General features: G+C 53.8%; 1 protein-coding gene across 5 annotated transcripts in view; it reads left to right on the top strand.

Moving 5' to 3' along the window:
- ARRB1 (arrestin beta 1) overlaps positions 1-21,839 on the top strand; it is a 172,356-nt gene that overhangs the window by 127,693 nt on the left and 22,824 nt on the right. For all 5 annotated transcript variants that reach the window (XM_034759322.1, XM_034759323.1, XM_034759319.1 and 2 more), the window contains 5 exons: positions 4,626-4,670; positions 6,583-6,779; positions 17,057-17,116; positions 18,677-18,744; positions 21,512-21,647. In XM_034759322.1, coding sequence (XP_034615213.1) covers positions 4,626-4,670; positions 6,583-6,779; positions 17,057-17,116; positions 18,677-18,744; positions 21,512-21,647 — 506 coding nt within the window. The remainder of the gene's footprint in view (positions 1-4,625; positions 4,671-6,582; positions 6,780-17,056; positions 17,117-18,676; positions 18,745-21,511; positions 21,648-21,839) is intronic.

The following is a 21,839-nucleotide window of genomic DNA, read 5'->3' as shown; positions in this document are numbered from 1 at the left end:
TGCCAGGCCGGCTGTTCCCAAAGGAACTGGACATGCCAGCTTGTCAGATTCAACCCGGGACCAGCTCTTTGCTCCACACCACTGCCCTGAGCTAGATGCAGAGTGAAAACAAGAAGTTTATTGTCAAAGACCCGAGGTTCAGGAGCTAGTGGATGAGGATGTTGGAAACCAGTGGTTACATCTCAAAGAAAAACATGCTTTCTAGAGACTGAACTTAACTACCCGGTGACCCTCCTGTCGAAAGACATTTGCTCCTTAAGAGTCGTCTTCAGCGTTTTCAGCCAAGACTGGCTGAGACTGGTTTCATGAATGCAGACGCACCGTGCCTTTACTTCCGAGGTGCTGGATCAAGGGGTGTCCTCTTTGCCTTCTAGAAATACCCCCCAAGTTCATTGCCTTTACTCAGACACAGGATAACCTCACGTGGCTCGTTTCTTTTTCTTTGTGCTCCTTCCCTGTGGACTTCACATCTCTTTGTTAATATTCGGCTTTGTATCTAAACAGGCATCCACTAAAAACACTATGCTCACTGTGCCTATTTTAAATCCTGGCCAAGAGAGAGACATTTCTGGAGGAAACCCTGTTTTTTCACCTGTGCTAGTGACTAATACTTTGCTACAGACGCCAAACATGTGTTTTCAGGATAGACACATAGCTCTTTACACAGTAAAGTCAGAGTCAAGTTACACCGTTTGTCTTGAGACGCTTCCCGTCCCGTCACCAATACCCGGGAACGTGCACTAGAGTCAATTTCCAATTATCGTTATTATTTTTATTATGCACTTAGCTTCCCCGGATTAATTACACAGAGTAGCAGAGAGCATTGCTTCTCCATTTTCTCTCCTCTTGCACGTGGTGGCTTTTTAAATATTTAATTACAGTCCTGCCTTTGATTACTTTAGCTAGGGGAAAAAAACCCTTTTCAAATTGCTAATTTCTCCTCCCTGGGAAGTCGTAAACCTGACTCATCCATGCGTCGAATCTAACATAGCTTAATCCAATTTAATGTTTGCTGATACAGATTCTTCTGCTGTGGTTTCATGTAGCTCCCCTACTCTTCCCCCCAACAAACTAATTAATTTCAGCACATGGCTGTCCTTATTAGTCACAGATTGGAGCACAGGGTCTTCGCAGACTGACATGTTTGTTTGCTTTTATTTGTGTGCGTTGCAACACTTTCCTAGAATGGGTAGTGCCAGATTGATAGTCCGGAGGTACTCCACAGCATCTCCTGGCGGTGGGCATCAGCCGTTCCCTGCTGTGTCCATCGTCACCTCCTCCCTCAGCACCATAAACACGCATAGGACTTTACAGACAGGCCAGGCTATGATCCTGCCCCAAGGAGTTTGCCATCCTGCTGGGTAAAATGCTTAGCACACCTGGGTGAAGCTGCTCGAAGCAGCAAGCCCTATGGCTGAGATTTCTGATGAAAATGGGGAAGGGGGGGGCAGGAATAGTTTTCATCAAACTGTTCAGCAGAAAAAATGGACTTTTCATCGAAAACCCGAAAACACTCCGGTGGTTGGTGGGTTGATAAAAAATCAAACCTCTAGGAAAGAAAGCAGGCGCTCCCTCTGCAAGGCAAGCCCAGTTTGCCAGCCAGAAAGGTACAATGGAATGTTGTGGCCAGCCCTAGCTCCAGCTGAGATCAGGGCCCCTTTGAACTGGGCACTGCACAGATACCGAGTGGGAGACAGCCCCTGTTCCCATGGAGCTTGCCGGCTAAGCAGACAAAATGGACAGAGGGTGGGAGAAAAGAAGGATCCCGGTCGCTGGTTTGCAGCTGGGAAATTGAGGGACAGAGCGATGAAGGGGCCTGCTCAGGGTCTCACCCAGGGAGTTTGTGGCAGAGCTGGGAACGCTCTCCTGAGTCCCAGTGCAGGGCCGTGACCCAAGCTCCCCTGCACTTTCGGCTCGTAGGCTTGGGCCCTGTGTGGAGATAAGGCACACCAAGGGCTGGTGACAAGTGACCCTGGTGGGTTCTGCGATTCCAGCTCTCGCGGGAAGAGGCGCAGAGGAGACGAGCTTGGCTAGCTGTGTGGCTCAGGAGAGGTTTCGAGGGAGGAATGACAAGCACAGAGAGGGACAGGGCCAAACCCCCAGCTGGGGATGTTCTGAGGACACCACCACCTTCCCCAAACCACAACCAGCAAGCAGACGCCTTCACGCTGTGAATCTATCCCAGAACTGGAGGGGAAGGTCTCTCTGGGTTGTGTCCCTAAGCCCTCCTCCCAATTCAGCCTGCTTGTCCTCACAATCCTGGCATGGCACAGATCGGTCCTGCCTACATCTCACCGTGTTTCTTCCCAGGCTCCTGCCCTCCATTAGTGTCCTGCCCCCGCCTTCATCCCCAGCAGTGCTTTGTTAGGAGTGAATTAAGGAAGGGGCAACCGATTTACAGAGGAGACAAGGCAGGGTTTGGGTGCAGCGTGATAACCCAGGGAACCTGCTGCCGCAGAGTACTAATGAGACGATCGTAGGAGCCAAACAGCCTGCATGGGTCCTGGGTTCTCTAGGGCTCTCTAGTCTAGCAGAGAAGGTGCGACTGTTTAACAGCGATTAACCACTGGAGCAAATCCCCAAGGGAAGGGCTGGATTCGTCTCTTGACGCCTTCAGATCCAGACTGGCTGCCTGTCTGGGAGCTGCTTTAGTCCAGCCCCAGTGACTGGGCCCAAGGCAGAGGGAACTGGGTGAAATTCTCTGGCCCGTGTTCCGCAGGAGGTCAGACGAGAGGATCTAATGGTCCCTCTGGCCTTGGGATTGGTGGACGATGATTTGATGGTGTTCTAAGTTAGCCGGGCTCAAAATGAGGAAGGCACAAACGGATCAGCTGCAGGGCTCAAAGCCTTCCTGTTGCACCTGTGCAGTGTTGTGTAGCTAGTGCATATCTAGGACTGTTGTCCCAGGGCCTGATCCAAAGCCCGCCGAGGCCAGCAGGAGTGTTTCCTCCCTTTAGACCAGGCCTGCAGAAGGGACACCAGGCCTGGATGGGCTCTTGTTCTGCTATGGCCAACCCTTTCCCCACAACCCTGCATTCTGCGGAGCTGTGAGGGCAGTTGGCTCATCTCTGCTGCTGGGAGGAGAGCGGTTGTCTGGTGGGTGGCCTCAGTGGGTTCGTTCGCCAACGGGACTCGATTCTCTTTGGGCCAAGTGCTCGCAGCTCTCCGTGTTGTGCGGGTGGGAGGGTAACTTCCCCCCCCGGCTGGGGAGCAGAAGCTCAGTACACAAAGCTTGCTCGAGACACCATTTGTCACATGGCTTCCTAATGCCCATTAGCAGAGAGGACCCTTTTCTCTACTCCGGAGCCGCCCCTTTATTCACTTTGGTCCAGATCCTCAAGGCACCTCGCTGCCACTGATATCAATGGGAGGTGGGCACGTAAATACCTTTGGGGATCTGGGCTTTCCTGTTTAGTCTTTATGCACCCCTCTGTTCCGTGTGTGTTACATGTCCCCCTTGCGGCCTGGTCCACAGAGGGTCTGACGCTGCTACAGGTCCCTCCCAAGAGCTTACAGTCCTTTGGCTCAAGCATTAGCCTCTCATGGTTCTCATTCAGGAAGTCCCAAGTTCAGTCCTTGATGATGACCAAGATGATGGTTGGTGCAAGCTCTCTTGGGTTTCCTTGGTAGCTCTGGCCTGCTTCAGACCCCCAAGGCCTGGCCTGGTGTGTGTTTAACCATCAGTAAAGTTAGTGAGAGCAAGGAGAGGGTAAACGCCCTCGAGCTCACGAGGGTCATGTAGAGGGACGTTTTTTCTGGAGTATTCGCTATAAAGGGGGTTGGGCATGTAAATCGCGGTGCCTCCGTCACGGGCTGTCCAGCCGGCAAGGAGCCTCGCACAATGGTAGAATTGACAGAACCCTGGGAAGCTCAAGAAGCAGCCCTGGTACAACTCACAATGGGAGCTGCCTCTGGAGAGCAGCCATCCTCCGTTTGGTAGGTTGCAGCCAGTCCAGGGCCCGAAGAAACGGGCTTGAATCCACAGCCAAGAAAGAGGTGGGCCATAGTCTCCTAGACGAGCTACTGCAGAGAAACGCCTCTCGAGGCACTCGCCAGTGAGTACAGGGCTGGGTGTCAAAGGCTCCTTGGTTCTAATCCCAGCTGTGACTTGTGAGATCTCTGGCAAGTCACTGAAGCCCAGATCCTCAAAAGTATTTAGGCTCCTAACTCCCAAAGAAATCAATGGGAGTTAGGCACCTAAATACCACTGAAGATCTGGGTCTTAAAAAAAAAAAAATCTCCCCATGCCTCAGTTTCCCAATCTGCAAAGTGAGAATAATACTGCCCGTCCTCACAGCCTGTGAGGCCTAATGCTTGTAAAGTCCTTGTGGATCACTAGATCTGGTTCTGGTGGGGTGGAGAGAGTTGGACCGAAAGAGAATGAGCTGGATCAGAGACGGGGCCCATGCGGGAGAGAGGGGGCATGACAGAGATGGATGGAGATGGTGCGTGAGGCCGGTGGGGAACAGGCAGACCCGTCCTTTCATAATCTGTAGGATGAGTTGTTGTGGGACGCCAGGGAATTGTGTTTACAGGACACACCTGAGATATGTCCCGCCCCAATGCAAGGGAGACCAGTTCGTGCTCTGAGTTGCCCTCCTAATTCTGCCTGTCTTCTCTTTCAGATGGCGTCGTGTTGGTCGATCCAGAGTACTTAAAAGAAAGGAAAGGTAACTGCTTAGCCCTTTGGTTCCAGCTGACTCTGCAGTGTTTAACTGGGGCTTCAAAACCCACATGGGGAAAACAGCCTCTCCCCTGTTCTACCAGGGCATCCTAATGCGCTTTTCCAGTCCCCTTCTCCAAGCCCGCAGGTTACACTGACCAGCAAGGAACAGGAGCCCCATTGAAAATGTGCTTGCTTTAAATGGCAACAGGAAAACACAGACACGGCTCCTAAATATCGCTGGGGAGTGCAGGTCGGTCAGTTATCTGCTGCGCCAAAGCAGGAACCAGGGATCTCCCGAGAGCAAGGAGAGCACCCGGTGCGCAGGGCTCGTTCGGGATTAGCAGCCGAGTTCAGAACCTCGACTAGAAGAAATCACAGAGAATCTCAGCCTAGCACAACAGGGGTGTTCGGGGGGGGATTGCCTCCAAATAACCAATCTCCGAAAGGTCCCATGTGGCGACGGGAGGAAACCTCAAGACTAGAATTCTGTTCTCTTAGGGGGTCTTGATTGTGAAGACTGGCGAGTACAAAGCATTTCATTCAGCTGGAAAACTGTGCCCTGGGTCACAAAGAAGGAGGCCGGTTTGGTTGTTAAGGCACTTGACTAGAACTCAGGGGAGAACTGGGTTTGAGTCCCAGGTCTGCCAGGGACTTCCCCTGTGCTCCTGGACAAGTTACTCAACCTCTCACTTTCCTGTCTGTGAAACGGGGGTGTGCGATGGGGCACGCTCACCCTTGGAGCGCCCCCTTGTGTCTGTGTGTGTGTAATGTCACTGATGTCCTTGGCCCTAGCGCCTCCTACAGGCTGCCTGCCTCTCACTGGGTCTTCTGGGGCTCAGCCGTCCGGCCAAGTCACAAAGTTCAGGGTAACCAAAAGGTCCAAATGAAAGTCCCGGCAAATCCGAATGATCCTTCCACCCCTTGGGGCTGTGGAAGTAGTTCTGTGTCCAACCCCCAACCCTGTCTCCGAGCTCCCTCCCACAGCAGCCTACCCTGCTCCCTGGGCTTTCTTTATGTAGGCGCGTCCTGCCTTGTTTGCTGTCTCTGCCTGGATCTTGCTGCCACAGGATTAATTCTGTCCCTGCACCCTGCCTGCCCCAGGCCTGTCCCAGCCCTACCTGTACCAGATGAGCACCCCCTCTCCTCCCAAACCGGGGGATTTCTTTAAAAGGGCTAAGAAAACTCCGTGTAAAGGAGGAACCGCAGGCAGCACGTTGGGTGCCCGTGGAAGACCCTGAAACAGGGTGGGGGTTGGACTCAAGGGAAGCTGCCAGGGAGTCAGCACTCTTCCCAGAGCACAGAAATGCAAAGGTAGCTCAGAACGGGCTGGGAGCTGAGCCCAGAGGGAGGGTTGACGAACCCACGTGGATCAAAAGAACTTCTTGTTTGTTTGGACTTTTGCTCCCCAAAAGGGAACTGAACTTGGAGAGCTGAGCCCTATGAACCCCACAGGAGAGCCAGAAAGCCTTGCGGAGGAGGAAACTGAGGCAGGGAGTGCCTGCAGCACCACATTCAGCCAGCAGGGGGTGCTATAGGACAAGGGAGGGTATTTCCTTTTAACCCCCTTTTACGTGTCTTCTTAGATTGCAAGCTCTCTGCAGTAGGGACTGTCTCGTAGGACGTGCGTACAGTGCCTAGCACTAGTCTGTTCTCTTCAGGGTCTTACACAGCGCGCCCATCTCCAGAGTATCTGAGCGCAGTGACTAGCACCTGGGGTTTGTTCTTTCGCCCTTCATGTTCCCGGATTGTGTGGGGTCCGTTTTATATTGCATGGCAGCTGGGCTCGGGGCTTTTGTGGGCAAAAGGCAAGGCCGACGCAGCGCCCTCCTTGTCTGCCAGTTGCCTGTCACTGATGCTAGCACTGGTGAGAGGGTTGTTGCTGATCTGTCCTGTTTGATACCTTCTGTCCCCCGCAGTCTTTGTCACGCTGACGTGCGCCTTCCGCTACGGACGGGAGGATCTGGATGTGCTGGGATTGACCTTTCGGAAGGACCTGTTTGTGGCCAACATCCAGGCCTTCCCCCCAGTCCCTGAGGAGAAGAAACCCCTGACGCGACTCCAGGAGCGGCTGATTAAGAAGCTCGGCGAGCATGCCTACCCCTTCACTTTTGAGGTAGGAGTTTTTCCCATTTCATTCTCCTTTGTCTCCCTTCGTCTCTCATGCCCCTTGGGTGGTGCCTTCGTCCCAAGCCAAGGCAGGGCTGGACCAGATCGGAACTTGGATGAGATGTCTCCATAGAAACGCCAGATCATGGCAGGAAATGGTCCTGGCAACATGGTAGGTGGCGCTTTGCCATCTATGCTGGAAAAAAAAAATGGGACCACAAGTATCACCCGCAATGTGCTAGGAGCTGCACATACACAGGGAAGGTGCAAACTCCTACGATCAAAGGGCCAGATCCAGCAACAATGGGTCCTGAACCTGTCCATTAAGAGCTGCTCGTGCAGTCTAAGAACAACGGCTGTACTGAGCCCATACAGGTCTCTGGCCTGGGTTCTGCAGGAGGTCAGACTAGATGATCACAATGGTCCCTTCTGGCCTTGGACTCTATGAATCTATATTTACATTTTGGACCTTAAATTCTCCCAGTAGTTTCAGTTGGATACAGGATTCATTTCCCCTTCTTGCCCCAAGCTGCTGGGCAAGGTTGCTGCTCGCTTTCCACCCGGGAGGTGCCTGCGTTTTGATGATGGTGTGAAGTGATCCCTTGATAATGCACAATTTTTAATCTAAGTTTGTGGAGCGCTTGGCTGAGAGCCACTCTCTAAATGTCCATCGTTATTATCAGCTCAGCAAGTTCAAACAGTTCCTCTGCACCGAGTTGTAATTGCTCCGAGCTAAATGAGCTCTCCCTGGTGTCTGGAATGCAAAAAAGGAGCGGCTTGCCGGGTGGTTGGAAAATGTTGTCTAAAATGTAGAGAAACAAAGCGGCCTGTCCTGCGACCTCCCATACTGATTAAAAGTAACCGACGAAAAGAAAAATATCCAATTATAATGGAGTGGTCTAACATCTGCTCCCGTTGCATCCGCTACCTCCCCTGATCCTGGGCAGGCACTTTGCTGTACTGACCTGGGAGTCACAAGATCTGTCTCTATTCCTGCCTCTACCGCTGACCTGCTGGGTGACCATGAGCATGTCACATCGCCCCTCTGTGCCTCGGTTTCCCCTCCCATCCTTTGCCTATTTAGACAGCTCTTTGGGGCAGGGCGTATCTCTCACGACATGTATATACAGCATTTAGCACCATGGGGCCCAGATTTTATCTTTTCCTGGAGCTCGCTGGTCATTCCTGGTTTGAGTCAGGTTGAAATCACACTCAGAAGAGCCTTTTCTGACTTAGGTCTTTTGATAAAGAATCACGCTAGAACAGCATTTCGGCAATGCTGCCCAGTTATAAATGTTACACAGAGCCCAGGGCCGTGCACAGGGCAATTACAGATTACAGCTAAATACCCCACCCACAAGTCATCCAGAATGAAACGGTTCTTTAAGCGCTCTCACTCGCGGATTTGACAAGACAATCAGGCATAAATCCACGCAAGGCCGCAAATCTCCTAGATTTCTCATGCTTCTCTGTTTCTGGGTTTAAATACTCTGTTTTCCCCTCTACCCTTTGACCAGCTCATGTGCGAATAGGCCAAACTGAACAGCGTTCAACTGGAGCAAGTCCCAGGCATCAGACTAGGGACAAAAATAAATAAATAAAAAATAAACGTCGTGCTCTATTAAAGCCCCACCCACAAACTGATGCTCCGCCCACTATCCTAGAATAGCTGCACATTTCTGCCTTACCAGCAGTGCTGGAAAACAAAAATGGGACCACAAGTATCACACGCAATGTGCTAGGAGCTGCACACATACAGTGAGATAGTTAACAGTGTTGATATTATGCTCATTTTGCATCAGAGCAAATGCCCCATTATAGTTTGTGCCAGTCGTCAGAGCTGCTGTTGCAGGCTCTCTGCAGATTCAGGAAGACAGCGCTGCAGTGGGCCGCATGGGGAAAGCTTTCTTTGCAACCCTTAGAGCTAGGAACTGTTTGTAACATGACATTTTTAATTCCGCAGACACTGATGGGACCTTAAAAATACCCAGCAGCAGTGGGGTACTGCCTCACATTGGCTCAATACATCTAATCTGGCCCAAGAGTGTTCCCTGCAGCATATTCACCAGTGCTATGTTCAGTCTAGCTCAGAATTACTCAGTGGGTGAGTAATTCTGCCTCTTTCATGGGGAAACTATTCCACAATCAAATAGATCTCACAGCTTCCAGTAACCAGACAGACATCCCATTAGAGCCGCTAGAACATGCCCTGGGGTGAGAATCCTGCAGACACAACAGAGGAGAGGCAATCTGGGAAACTTTAATATAACCAGCAACTCTTCTGCTCCCTGATCCAGGGGATAAGGAGGCTGTTGAGTGCCACTAAATCAGGGGTGGGCAAACTTTTTGGCCCGAGGGCCACATCTGGGAATAGAAATTGTATGGCGGGCCATGAACACTCACAACATTGGGGTTGGGGTGTGGGAGGGGGTGCGGGCTCCGGGGTGGGGCCAGAAATGAGGAGTTCAGGGTGCGGGAGGGGGCTCCGGGCTGGGTTGGGGAAGTCGGGGGGGTGAGGGTTCCGGCTGGGGGGTGCGGGCTCTGGAGTGGGGATGAGGGGTTAGGGGTGCAGGAGGGTGCTCTGGGCTGGGACTGAGGGGTTTGGAGGGTGGGAGGGGGATCAGAGCTAGGGCAGGGTTTGGGGCGCAGGGAGAGGCTCAGGGGTGCTGGCTCTGGGGTGGGGCTGGGGATGAGGGGTTGGGGTGCAGGAGGGTGCTCTGGGCTGGGACTGAGGGGTTTGGAGGGCGGGAGGGGGATCAGAGCTAGGGCAGGGTTTGGGGCGCAGGGACAGGCTCAGGGGTGCCGGCTCTGGGCAGCGCTTACCTCACACGGCTTCCAGAAGCAGCAGCATGTCCCTTCTTTTGGAGTGCCAGAGGGGCCATTGGAGTGTGTAGGAGCCTGAGCAGGGCCATGCCGCTGCTTCCAGGAGCTGTGTGGTGCCGCCCTTGACCCTGTGCCCCGGCTGGAGCTCCGGAGCGGGGCAAGCCCCAGACCCCGCTGCCCTGCACTAAATGCTACAGATTGTACTGGCCGGTGGAAGCAGTGCTTAGGTACCAGTGATATACACTGCGTAAAAATCTATAGCTGGCTAGAGAAAGGGCTTGGTCTAAGGGTGAGTTATTATCTGTATTACTGTAGTGCCAAGGAGACCCAGTCATGGATCAGCACTATGGGCGGCGGGTACCGTAGGCAAGGGGAGGCTGTGCCTCCCCAAATTGCCTACCGTGGCCCCGCTCCCAGGCCAGCCTGCCTCCTGCAGGGACTGGGGGCTGCCAGGGCGGCTGGTACTGGGCTGGGCTGCCCGAACACCAGGACTGGGGGCCGCCGGGGGTGCGGCGACTGCATTGCCCAGACACCCAGAGCCCTGGGGCTGGGGGCCACCCGGGGCTGTGAGCACTGAGGCTGTGGCGCACTGGGGCTGCTGGGGCCTCGCCCTCGGCCATCCAGCGCTGGGGCCAGGGGGCCATGCTGGGGGTGCTTTGGGCTCCAGCGCAGGAGGGGGAGGTAGAAGGGGGGATAGAAGGGGAGGGGCGGGGTCTCGGGCACAAGGGGAGGGCCCGGGGCTTAGCCTCCCCGGGCGGCCGGGTGACTGGCCGCCCAGGACCAGGACCCCATTGTGCCAGGCGCTGTTCAAACAGAGAACAAGCTGATTCCTGCCTCAAGCAGTTTACAATCTAAGTGTAAGCTAAGAGAAGGAGACAGGCAGACTGTCAGGGGAGTGTCAGGAAACAATGAGACCGTATTGGTCGGCAGGACAAGCCGTGGTCTCTGCACACCAGCAGCCTGACTGTGGTAGGCCTCCTGGCAGAGTGTGGAGGAGGACAAGGAGGGAGTGGTTTACGATCGCAGGCTGTGCCCAGCCGGCGAGCACAGGCACATTGGACTCCACCACAGCAGAGCAGAAAAGCAAAGGAGCATTTCCCATGCGTCAGCTAAGCTCCAGGGGTCACCAGATCTGTAAACACTCCCATGTCCTTGTAAAGCAACTTTAATCCCTCCAAATCCCACAGATTTCATGTGTTTCTACATTTGATAACATCTTGTGTTTGGGATCTTTAAAGGGCCACTCGCTTTAAACTAGATCCTGAATTGGGGGGGGGGGGGGTTTCTTTTTAAAAGTAGGGAGGGATGCAAAGCCTAATCTGAACAGAACGGTTTTGATGGTTTCTTCATTTCAGTGAAAATGGTTCTCACCCCCTATTTAAACCTGACAGTTTCCCATTGCGTACTCTAGTGCCTGAAAACCAGTAAGTGAAACTGACTAGAAATTGACTAATTGTCATGAGGATGAGTTAGTTAGGGTAATGCCCAGAGCCCCAGTAGGAATAATGTCCCCATTGTGCTGGGCGTTGCGCGTAACATTTTCAAAAGTGTCCAAGAGATTTAGGAGCCTAAATGCTATTGAAAGCCAACAGGACTTGGGCTCCTTAGTCATGTAGGACCCTTAGAAAATGTTACCCTGTATCTATATAATGTCGACAGTCTCTCCTCCAATAAGCTATGGAATTACTGAGCAAGGATAGGAAGGACAGCCCAGTGGTTAGAGTGCCGGACTTAGAGTCAAGTCCCTGCTCTGCCACAGACTTCCTGTGTGACCTTGGGCCAGTCCCTTAGCATCTCTGTGCCTCAGTTTACCATCTGTACAATGGGGACACCGGCCCTGCCCTGCCTCCCAGGGGAGTGAGTGAGGATAAAGACATTAATGATTGTCAGGTGCTCAGCCACGAGGGTGATAGGGGCCATGCAAGAACTGAGGACAGGAGGAGGTTAGGGTGAGGCAGTCGCTGTGATTTCAGGACTGTGCATGCTACAGAGAGAAGGCTGCCTCGACCTGGTTGGGGAGGTCAGTTCTTTCAGCTTTTGCCACTGGTAATTTTGTTTTGGTTCAGCCTTAGCCACTCTGACTTTCGAGTCCCATGAAATTGTATGTAGAGAAGTGGGTTTGTTGTCGGACTCGTGGGAGAGGCTGCAGGAAGCACATTTCACTGCATCTCTTCAGGGATACTATCCATTGTCTACAGCCAAGCCCTAAGATACAACCGAATTTGCTCCAACCCCTCAGTCAGAGACAAACACCTACAAGATCTTTATCAAGCATTCGTAAAACTACAATACCCACCTGGGGAAGTGAGGAAACAGATTGACAGAGCAAGACGGGTACCCAGAAATCACCTACTACAGGACAGGCCCAACAAGGACAATAACAGAACACCACTGGCCATCACATACAGCCCCCAGCTAAAACCTCTCCAGCGCATTATCCACGATCTACAACCTATCCTGGAAAATGATCCCTCACTCTTACAGACCTTGGGAGGCAGGCCAGTCCTCGCTTACAGACAACCCCCCAACCTGAAGCAAATACTCACCAGCAACTACACACCACACCACAGAAACACCAACCCAGGAACCTATCCCTGTAGCAAACCTCGTTGCCTACTCTGTCCCCATATCTACTCTGGCAACAGCATCAGAGGACCCAACCACATCAGCCACACCATCAGGGGCTCATTCACCTGCACATCCACTAATGTCATATATGCCATCATGTGCCAGCAATGCCCCTCTGCCATGTACATTGGCCAAACCGGACAGTCCCTCCGCAAAAGAATAAATGGACACAAATCGGACATCAGGAATGGTAACATACACAAGCCAGTAAGTGAACACTTCAATCTCCCTGGTCATTCTATCACAGATTTAAAAGTCACTGTCATTGAACAAAAAAACTTCAGAAACAGACTTCAAAGAGAAACAGCAGAACTACAATTCATTTGCAAATTCAACACCATTAATCTGGGCTTGAATAGGGATTGGGAGTGGCTGGCTCACTACAGAAGCAGCTTTTCCTCTCCTGGAATTGACACCTCCTCATCTATTATTGGGAGTGGACTACATCCACCCTGATTGAATTGGCCTTGTCAACACTGGTTCTCCACTTGTGAAGTAACTCCCTGCTCTCCATGTGTCTGTATATAATGCCTGCATCTGTAGCTTTCACTCTATGCATCCGAAGAAGTGAGGTTTTTACTCACGAAAGCTTATGCCCAAATAAATCTGTTAGTCTTTAAGGTGCCACCAGACTCTTTGTTGTTTTTGTAGATACAGACTAACACGGCTACCCCCTGATACTCTTCAGGGATGGCTCAGCTTCATTCTTATACAAGGGACTTGTAATCAGCAGCCCCAAACGAAGACTCCTGGGATGCATCAGTGTCCCTGAGAAACCTGGGAGAAGGGCTGCATCGCGAAAGGGGGTGGCATGAGGGATCGTAGGCAGGCGACAGACTGGGGACCGAGAGGTGGCCCAGAACGCGACACAGACCATGACATGAAAAGACGCGGGGTGTGGACTGAGCCGTAGCACAGCAGGATGTGCCAACGGGACATAAAACGAGGTAGAAAGAGTGGGAACCGAGCAGAGAGGTGTAAGTTCCAACCAACCAAGAGCCACCCTTCTTTCTGTCCCTCACCCGCTTACTGGCATCTTAGCAGCCCCTGCAGGACTCGTCCCTGCACCCACTAAAGGCTGTCCTTGTGAAGAGAGACACCAGATAATTATTTATATTATGCTAGCGCCTGGAGGCCCTATCGAGGCCTCAGTGTATTGGGTGCTGTACACACACACACACACACTCTGACTGAAAGCTCTTTGGGGGAGAGACTTTCCTTTGGTTCTGTGTTTGTGCAGTGCCTGGCACAACGGGGGTCCTGGCCCATTGACTAGCCCCCCAGGCGCGTGCAGACGACAAACAGTAATAACAAGACCAGCGAGAAGAGCTGACAACAGAAAGACGGGGCAGCGCCAGGGAACAGAGCCCGTTATGCTCGGTATAATCGTCAGGCACAGCATGCCAGCTGAATGGCTGCTGGTTGAGAGTTTTGTAGGAATCGCGGCGGAGGTGAGATTTGAAGGAGGACGTTGTGGCGACTGAAATCAAATGGAAAGGGAAGACTAGCACCTGCAGGTCCTGGGAAGGGCTGACAATCCAGCCGCCATCGTCTCCTCTGGAGCCGGTGCCACCTCTCGCCAGCAAACCTTTGTTCAAGGAGGTTTTGTAACGTGGTGCACTGATCTGACAGCAGGGCCCTGGGGCTCTGGCGAAGTAGCTTTGTTGGGACTGTCGGTGCAGCCGCTCGTTCTGTGCCGTGTGTGCGCTGGGCTGGCTGGGAGGCAGGACTCCTGGGTTCTGCTCCTGGCTCTGCACCGATATCCTGGGTGACCTTGAGCACTTAGGGACAGTTTCAAAAGTGGCCTTTATGCAGGGGTGTCTCTGGTTGCCCAGGGCCTGTTTTACGCTCAGCTAAGCAGGCGTGAGGTAGATCAGTACTCGGTGGGCAGGTCTGTGAGGAACATCCAGGGTGGTGCTGGTGAGTCAGTAGGGGGTGCTCTTCCCTCTGAGTCACGGCAGGAGCAGTGCCCTAGTGTGGCACTAGGGGGCGCCATGCTTTGGAAGTTCTATCAGACGAGCCCGGGCGCTGAGGTCTTGCTATTCGTGCTCATTAAATATCACATGGCACATTTTGTAAGAGATTTGGATCCAACACCCTGGATAACGTCTACTCGGGTAATTCTGTTCTGCCTGTGCACATTCCCCCCTCTCCCATCTGTGCTTTTAATTGGATACAGCATTCTTCACTCAGCTGTTACACACGTGCTGTGTTCCCCCTCCGAGGTGGCTGCATTTCAGTGGTGGGTGAGATTCTCAGGGGTCTGGCTGGTGGGACTCGCTCACACGCTCAGGGTCTAACTGATCCCCATAATTGGGGTTGAGAAAGAATTTCCCCCCGAGTCAGATTGGAGGGGGTTTTGCTTTCCTCTGCAGCATGGGGCAGGGTCACTTGCAGGTTTAAACTAGTATAAATGGTGGATTCTCTGTAACTCAAAGTCTTTAAACCATGACCCGAGGAGGTCAGTGACTCAGCCAGAGGTTCAGGGTCTATCACAGGAGTGGGTGGGTGAGGTTCTGTGGCCTGCGATGTGCAGGAGATCAGACTAGATCAGGGTTTCTCAAACTTTATTTCACCGTGATCCTCTTCTGACAACAAAAATGACTCCACAACCCCAGGAGCGGGGACGGAAGCCTGAGCCTCCTCCGAGCCCTGCCGCTCCGGGCGAGGGGGCCAAAGCTGAAGCTCAAGGGCCTTTAACCTGAGCCCCGCCGCACAGGGCTGAAGCCCTGGGCCCCAGCAAATCTAAGCCTGCCCTGGTGACCCCATTAAAATGAGCAGTCCCGACCCACAGTATGAGAACCGCTGGACTAGATGATCATGATGGTCCCATCTGGCCTTAAAGTCTATGAGCCTATGAGACTGCTATGTATCGTACAGCTTGCTCATGGGGATAATCTAAGAATTAGAGTTGAGAGCCTTGGATGGAAGGGGAACTACTGGGCCAGAATCTCCATTTATTTCCATACAGCTACTGTGACTGATGCCCAGGGGGGATCTGGCCTGCTGTTGTTAAATTGTGGATCATTGTGCCCCCTAGTGGCTGACTGTTGGAACTGCTGCTGTAGGTCACAGTGCCTTGTCCACACATCTCAGCTGGAGCAAGGAACAGCTCCTCCCCTGGGACAGCCATCGCAAACGGAGAGGGGCCTGCCGCGCCTGTCGCCTTTCTGCGGGCATCGCCCAGCACGCTCGTTAAAGGGGCTGTGCAGTTTAACTGCTGTTGCTGTGATGCCGTTTCATTAGCAGCCCCTAGGGGCGAGCGAGAGCTGGGCACCGGGGACTTGAAGCTGCGGCCCCAGGGTCTCCGTCTCATGCAGAATATTCACTGTGATGCTTCCCGGGGTCGCTGCCACCAGCCGTTAGCATGAGGAAGCCTGTCTGTGCCTGTCGGGGGTCAGCTCCTCAGCCCCACGGGCAACCCAAGCCCTCCCCTCTAGGCTTACACAGTGACAGGCGCATCCCAACTCCCGAGTCCTTCGTCCAGCCCCTGATATGCTGATTCCAAAGAAGCAGGACACCCCAGCTTACCAGTTCCTCCTCAGGTCACTGCTCCGCTACCACCCAGCTCTTAGATAAGTTTATAGTGAAAACAAGGAAAAGTTTATTTACCAGTATAGAGACTCAGTAGGAGTCTTGGAAGCACATCGTTACATATACAATCAAATCACAACACGCCTCCTAGAGCCTAGATTTAACTAGATCCATGCTCGCCTGAGGTCCTTCCAGCCTTTCACAGCTCTTCAGCTGTGATCTCCCATTCCTGAGACAAGCCCTCCTCAATGAAATACCCCAGCCATCCAATGGCTTTACTCCTGAACTCTAATCCCCTCCTGCTGGTTGTTCTCCCTGTAAATTCCCCCCCTCGAAGAGTTCACAGTCTGTTCACTAGTGCTTGGTGCAGTCTGTAAACAGGTGTCTGTTGTGAGATGTGCACTGCCCAATACACGTGCGACCAGACAGAGAGAGACGCGGCTGTTACTTCCTGGTTTCCTGCCTTAAGAACAGAATTTTCACTGGAGACACATAACTTCTAAATACGCACATTTCACGGTGATTGCCGTGACCCGTGGCTTTCTGGGCCTTGGGGGAGACGTCACAAGCCACCCTTTAGTGAATTATCCTGCCTCTGTCTGAGCCAGAGGACCCTGTAAAACTCTCTGCACCCCCTGAGCCTTCGCTAGCTGGCACCAAGAGGTTTCTGGCTCACACTCCCTGCTCGCCCATCACCCCGGCTTAGCCAGAGAGCTGTTTGCACACTGAGGTGCAGGGAGAGTCCGTGCAGGTCATTGGGGAGAGCAGCAGGGAGGAAGCAGCCCACGGGTATGCGTGGGGGACTGCTCTGCAGAGCATTAGGGAACATTCAGGAGATGCCAGAGCTCTCTAAGGAGCCGTCTGACCCCGGCTTGCCGGGACATGGATGCAGGCCGGGTTGTCTCTTGCTTTTGACTCCAGTGCTCCAAGGGGCTGTCTAGCTCCGGCGAGATGCCAAGCACCTGCCCTCGGCCAGGGGCCGGGAGCGCACAACATCCTGCCGGAGGCCTCGGCACCTTGCAGGATTGGGCCTCTCAGCACCGGGGCCAAATTCCCCCCTGGTGTAACTCACCCTTCGGGCCCCCAAATTCAATCCTGCTCAAACCTGGGATGCTGAGACACCCTGGAAGTGCGGGTTCAAATCCACAGGAGGCCGGCTGAGCCCTTCATCCTTCCAAGGTAGGTCACTAGAGTGCCATGCTGCAGTGTAGTGAGTGTGTGTGCAGCAGGTGGGTACTTGGGCTCTTCCATGGGCTACCCCTGGTTACAATCCAATCCTGCCCTTCATTTCTGTTTCAGATCCCTCCCAATCTGCCGTGCTCCGTCACTCTGCAGCCTGGACCGGAGGACACGGGGAAGGTAACTTGGTTTGTGTCCTCTCTGTCGGTCAGTAGCTCCCAGCTTCTCCCCTGCTCCGCAGAGGCATGGCGATCGCTCAGCCAGACTCCGCCAATCCCGGGGGTCGCTCCAGAAGGCCTGGGCTGGCTCAGACGTTCTGAGTGCCCCAGCAATGGGTGGCAGTGTCTCGGACCGATGACGCTGTCTCGCGCTACTCGGAGCTCTTTGGGTGTCTGAGGATCCTGGAGCGAATTCCATGCAGCTCCCAGGGGATGATGAGGTGGCTTTAAAGAGGTGGTTCTCCTCTGAAAAGGGACTATAAGCCAACGGCAAGGTGGGGGGCTCCTTATTTATTGTGTCTCAGTCCTTTCCAGACCAGGTTCAAACAAAAAGATTTCTGCTACGGGATTCTCAGTACTGGGATTATCACCCTGGCCCAGCTGTGCTGGTGGAATGACATCCAAGTCACTATGCAGTACAGAGATCCCCAGTACTGCCAGCTCCCCCGGGATCTGAGAGTCAAGCTGGGTTCCTCCCTTCTTATGCTTCATAACCAAATAAATGGTCCACAGGCCAAATGACACCCTTAATAGTCATGGACTTGCGGAATGGCCCTGTCAGTGGAGCACCGTGAACAATTCCGTTGATGCCCCCAAAAAACAGACTCCAGCTTCCTCACCCAGAACCCTGCTTGCTCTGCAAGGCTAAAGGGGGCCCAGACTTGTGGTCACTAAAGCCAGCAGCTCTGGCTCTGACACACACAATAGGCAGATCTGCTGAGTAAGGAAGGGCAATTTCTACAAGAACATCCCCTTAAAACCCAAGCTTGTCCTGTCTCTCTATGAATATTAATGCTCCCATAGTAATAAACTCCATTAAACTTAGCATGGTAGCATTTGCCCCATTGTCTATACCACAGTTTTCACCCTCCACCAGCCTGATTTTCAGGTGCTTCTTGCCTGCCACCCTCCAGGGCAGGTGGAAAACTTCTGCCCAGGGGAAAAGTTGAGTTTTCTCCACTCGCTCACCATTCCAAACCTGCTACGGGGATTCTGCTCCAACTCCCCCACATTCTTCCCTCCCGAAAAATGACCCTTTGCACTGAGACCAGATCTGGAACATGTCAGCCCAGAAGAGGAGCTTTGTGGAAGGGTAGGAGCATGTGGAAACGGGAATTGGTTACTTGGTCTTAGCGATCGCTATGAGACCACAGCTCAAATGTAGACGTTGTAATATCTAGGATTCATAACCAGGCTAGCTGCTTGGAACTTGGTGGTAATACTCGGACTAGAACTCAAATCCTTTTGTTTGAAAGGCCCAGACCCCTGCCACATGAGCTAAAGGAGAATCTCCATTAGCAGTATGGGGGCTATGATAAAGTTGAGCATTTCTGAGGCCTTCAAATAGAGGATAGTGGTGCACGCAGCCGGTCTAGGAGTGCAGAGTGGCGTGCACACACGCTCCAGCTGGCACTTTACCGTGTTCGGACATGTCAAAGCTGTTAGATCCCTGCTGGGGAGATAAGGAAGGGCCAGGAGAAATGATTTCCCAGCTTCCTATCCCACTTCGTTCTGTTTGTAGGCCTGTGGCGTTGACTACGAGGTGAAAGCTTTCTGTGCAGAGAACCTGGAGGAGAAAATCCACAAGAGGTAAACGGGGCCGATGTTTGTATTGACGCCGCCCAGCGGCACTGGGGAGAGAACACAGAGCCAGGGGATGGAACGGTTCAGCCAGCTGTGAACAGGCCTCAGAGATCAGCTCTTGGGGAAGCCGGTGCCGCTGCCCTGACGGAGTCGAGGATGCTGACACCGCAGGCTGCACATGGAGCAGAGTTGTTGCTCAGTCCCGTAACGGCGGCTCCACAGCAGCTGGTTGGTGTTAGCTGGAAATAACAGCGGCTTGCCCTATACACCCCATCCCCACAGCCATCAGTGGCCTTTGTGGGCCTTCCACATGCCTTGTTCTGATCCCTAGCCTGCCGCTCGCTTCCTTCCACTCGCTCACGGGGCCAGCGGTTTCCCCCAGCTGGGGCGAAGAGCCAAGTTCCAACCCCAGCCTGGCCTGCCCCTCCGGGAGCTGAGGTCTGGAGCCCAACCGCCCGCATGGGCTCCAGCTGCGCTAGGCTGGTAGCGTTCCCTACGCCAGCCCCTGGTCTGTCACGCTGGGGTGGTTGGTTCCCGTTCGTCCGCAGTGCTCGCGGGTGGGAAGGCACTGGGAACGTTCGCCCTCTCCCCAGAACAGCCATGGGAGGCTAACTCCATCATCCCCTCGAGCAGCTTGTCGCCCAGCCCAGTGCCCTTTGACTGCAGCTTGTGCAGCTCCCCAGCCCGCAGACAGCACAGAGGGTCTCTGGGCGTGTCCTGCTCCGGGGTAGCATCTAGCCCCTCCGAGGTCTCCATGCAGGCGGGGGGCAGAGCCCTGTACTAACCCCTCACAGCCCTTGTTGGATCGCCCAGTGGATCGCTAGGCCGGAGATTTCCCCCACTGACAGGGAGCACAGCGTTTGAGGCCCGCTGGGGAGGGTCGTAGAAGTGCTAGTCAGAGAGCTCCTGTTAGGGGTACGGTGGGGACGGAGCAGATGCGCTGAGGGAGAACAGCAGGTGAGCTTCAGCACTGGCAACCCACTGAGCGGCACGGAAGCTGTTTCCCCCTCGGAAACATGACTGGGTTCACAGCCCCCCCCCGTGTCACAGAGTCATTAAGCTCAGGTAGTAACTGTCCAGGCCTCCCTCTCCGGAGGTTCTAGGCTCTGGTCCCCACTTGTGGCATGGTTACACTGCCAGACAGATCAGTATTATCCTCCTTGTTATACAGGGGAAACTGAGGTACCAAGAGGGTAAATGACCAGACCAAGGAAGCCGGTTACCCAGGGAGGGGTGGGGGATGGGTTAGCACTTGTGGTACATGTGTCAGTAGTAGTGGGGGCCAACCCCACTGTAGCGCGTAGGAATTGGGTACTAAGCCTTTAAATATTTTGAGCGCCCTCTACTGGGCCGCCAGAGCCAATGGCGAGGTAGCTAGTTTGGTGTTTGTAGGTTCATTAACAGGCTGAGCTGAAAGCCCGCGGTGCCCCTGTGCTTTCCTCATGCTCTTAATTAGGCTTGGCAGAATTCGATTTTTCATTTTTTCTCATGGATGGATATTACTGGTGTTTCTTTCCAAGCATTTTTCCCGATTTTGCTCTATTTAAATTCTCACAGTAACAGGGAATTCTGGGGGATCCGACAATAGTTATGTAACGCCAAGCGATGCGGAGCTTCCAAAACGTTCACGCTTTAGGCACATTAAAACCCAAAGCGTGTCTCCAGCGGCCTTTTCTTCCTTTGCCTAGCTGTAGGTTTTGATTATTGCCGCCTGGAAATCGTTTTGTGTTAGTTTGCGTGTTTACAGTGAAATCGACATATAAAACTCAAAGCCTTCCAAGCCAGCTGTTAATGTGTGAAGAGCAAAGACACAGGCCCCTTCCTCTCCCACCCCACTGTTTCATCCCCCCGCATGTGTGGGTCTATGACACTTTGTGTGTGGGGCTCACTATGACTGGCTGTTGGTGAGGTTGGGTCAAGGTTAGCTACTGTGACAGGTCCAGGGGAAGTCTGGATGAACTGAGTCTCACTAGAGCCAACGCTCAACCTGGCTCCTGGGGGTTTCCAGCCCCCTGACCATGTGCCTGACAGCGGGAAGGAAACGGTGCATTCGCTGACTCCACACAGGGTTGGCCCTTGGTGAGCAAACCAGGTGCACCATCTTGTGGTCAAAGGCGGAGTGACTCGCACGGATACCTCGGAGGCTCCAGCCTGGCTTACCTGAGCCTACAACGGGGGAGTTCCTGCTGGTCCTTTTCGATGGGACCATCTTGGTGTTTCTGGGCCTGTCCTGTCAGGAGGTGACAGGGAACCTTGTATTTCATTCGCCCCGAGCAAGCGTCCTGACGTGCTATGACAGTGGAGCGTGACTGACGCGGGGATTTGACCTGAGACAAGTCAAGTGACTGAGTCACCTAGTGGTTAGAGCTGAGTGTGGGAGCCAGGGTCCTGTCCTTAGCGCTGCCTCTAAAAAGTCACTTCACCTCTCTCCCTGCGGCTGGCTAAAGGCAGGATCCAAGGAGCTGGCCCGGGCTGGGAAGGGGCTCGTGGAGCCCTGAGGTGCTACCAGGAAAAAGGGGAGCAGGCGAGGGAGATGGGGGGCCCCTTTGATTTGTTGGTGCCATGGCAGGACTGGATTAGGTCCCGCGTCATTCTGATCCCACCCCTGGCTCTGGGTCACAGGAAGAGGTGGTTAAAACGCCCCCCACCCCCGAGGGGGGATGGCAGGATTTATTGGTCTGTCTGAGTTTGGGGTGCCAGGGAAGCCTGCTGGCACCCCGGGGCAGATCCCCGCCGGCTCGGGCTCAGCCTCTGCCCCCACATGTGCCGGCAGGAATTCCGTGCGCCTGGTGATCCGCAAAGTGCAGTACGCGCCGGAGAGACCGGGCCCCCAGCCCATGGCGGAGACCACCAGGCAGTTCCTGATGTCCGACAAGCCACTGCATCTGGAGGCGTCCCTGGACAAGGAGGTACGACACACCCCACTTCTCCCTGGGTCTGCTGTGTCTCTCGGCAGCGTGGGGCCCTCACGCCTGTGCCTAATGACTGCCCTGAGCCCGTAGAGCGAGGAGCAGGTCCCAAGGGAAATCCCTGGGAAATATCCTGGTGCCCAAATTCACAACAGGTGCAAACGGGTTCCGTGCCATTGCCAGCCTCCAGCC

The sequence above is a fragment of the Trachemys scripta genome, chromosome 1 (assembly GCF_013100865.1).
Source record: "Trachemys scripta elegans isolate TJP31775 chromosome 1, CAS_Tse_1.0, whole genome shotgun sequence".
Lineage (NCBI taxonomy): Eukaryota > Metazoa > Chordata > Testudines > Emydidae > Trachemys > Trachemys scripta.
This window is presented reverse-complemented; position numbering and strand designations above follow the sequence as displayed.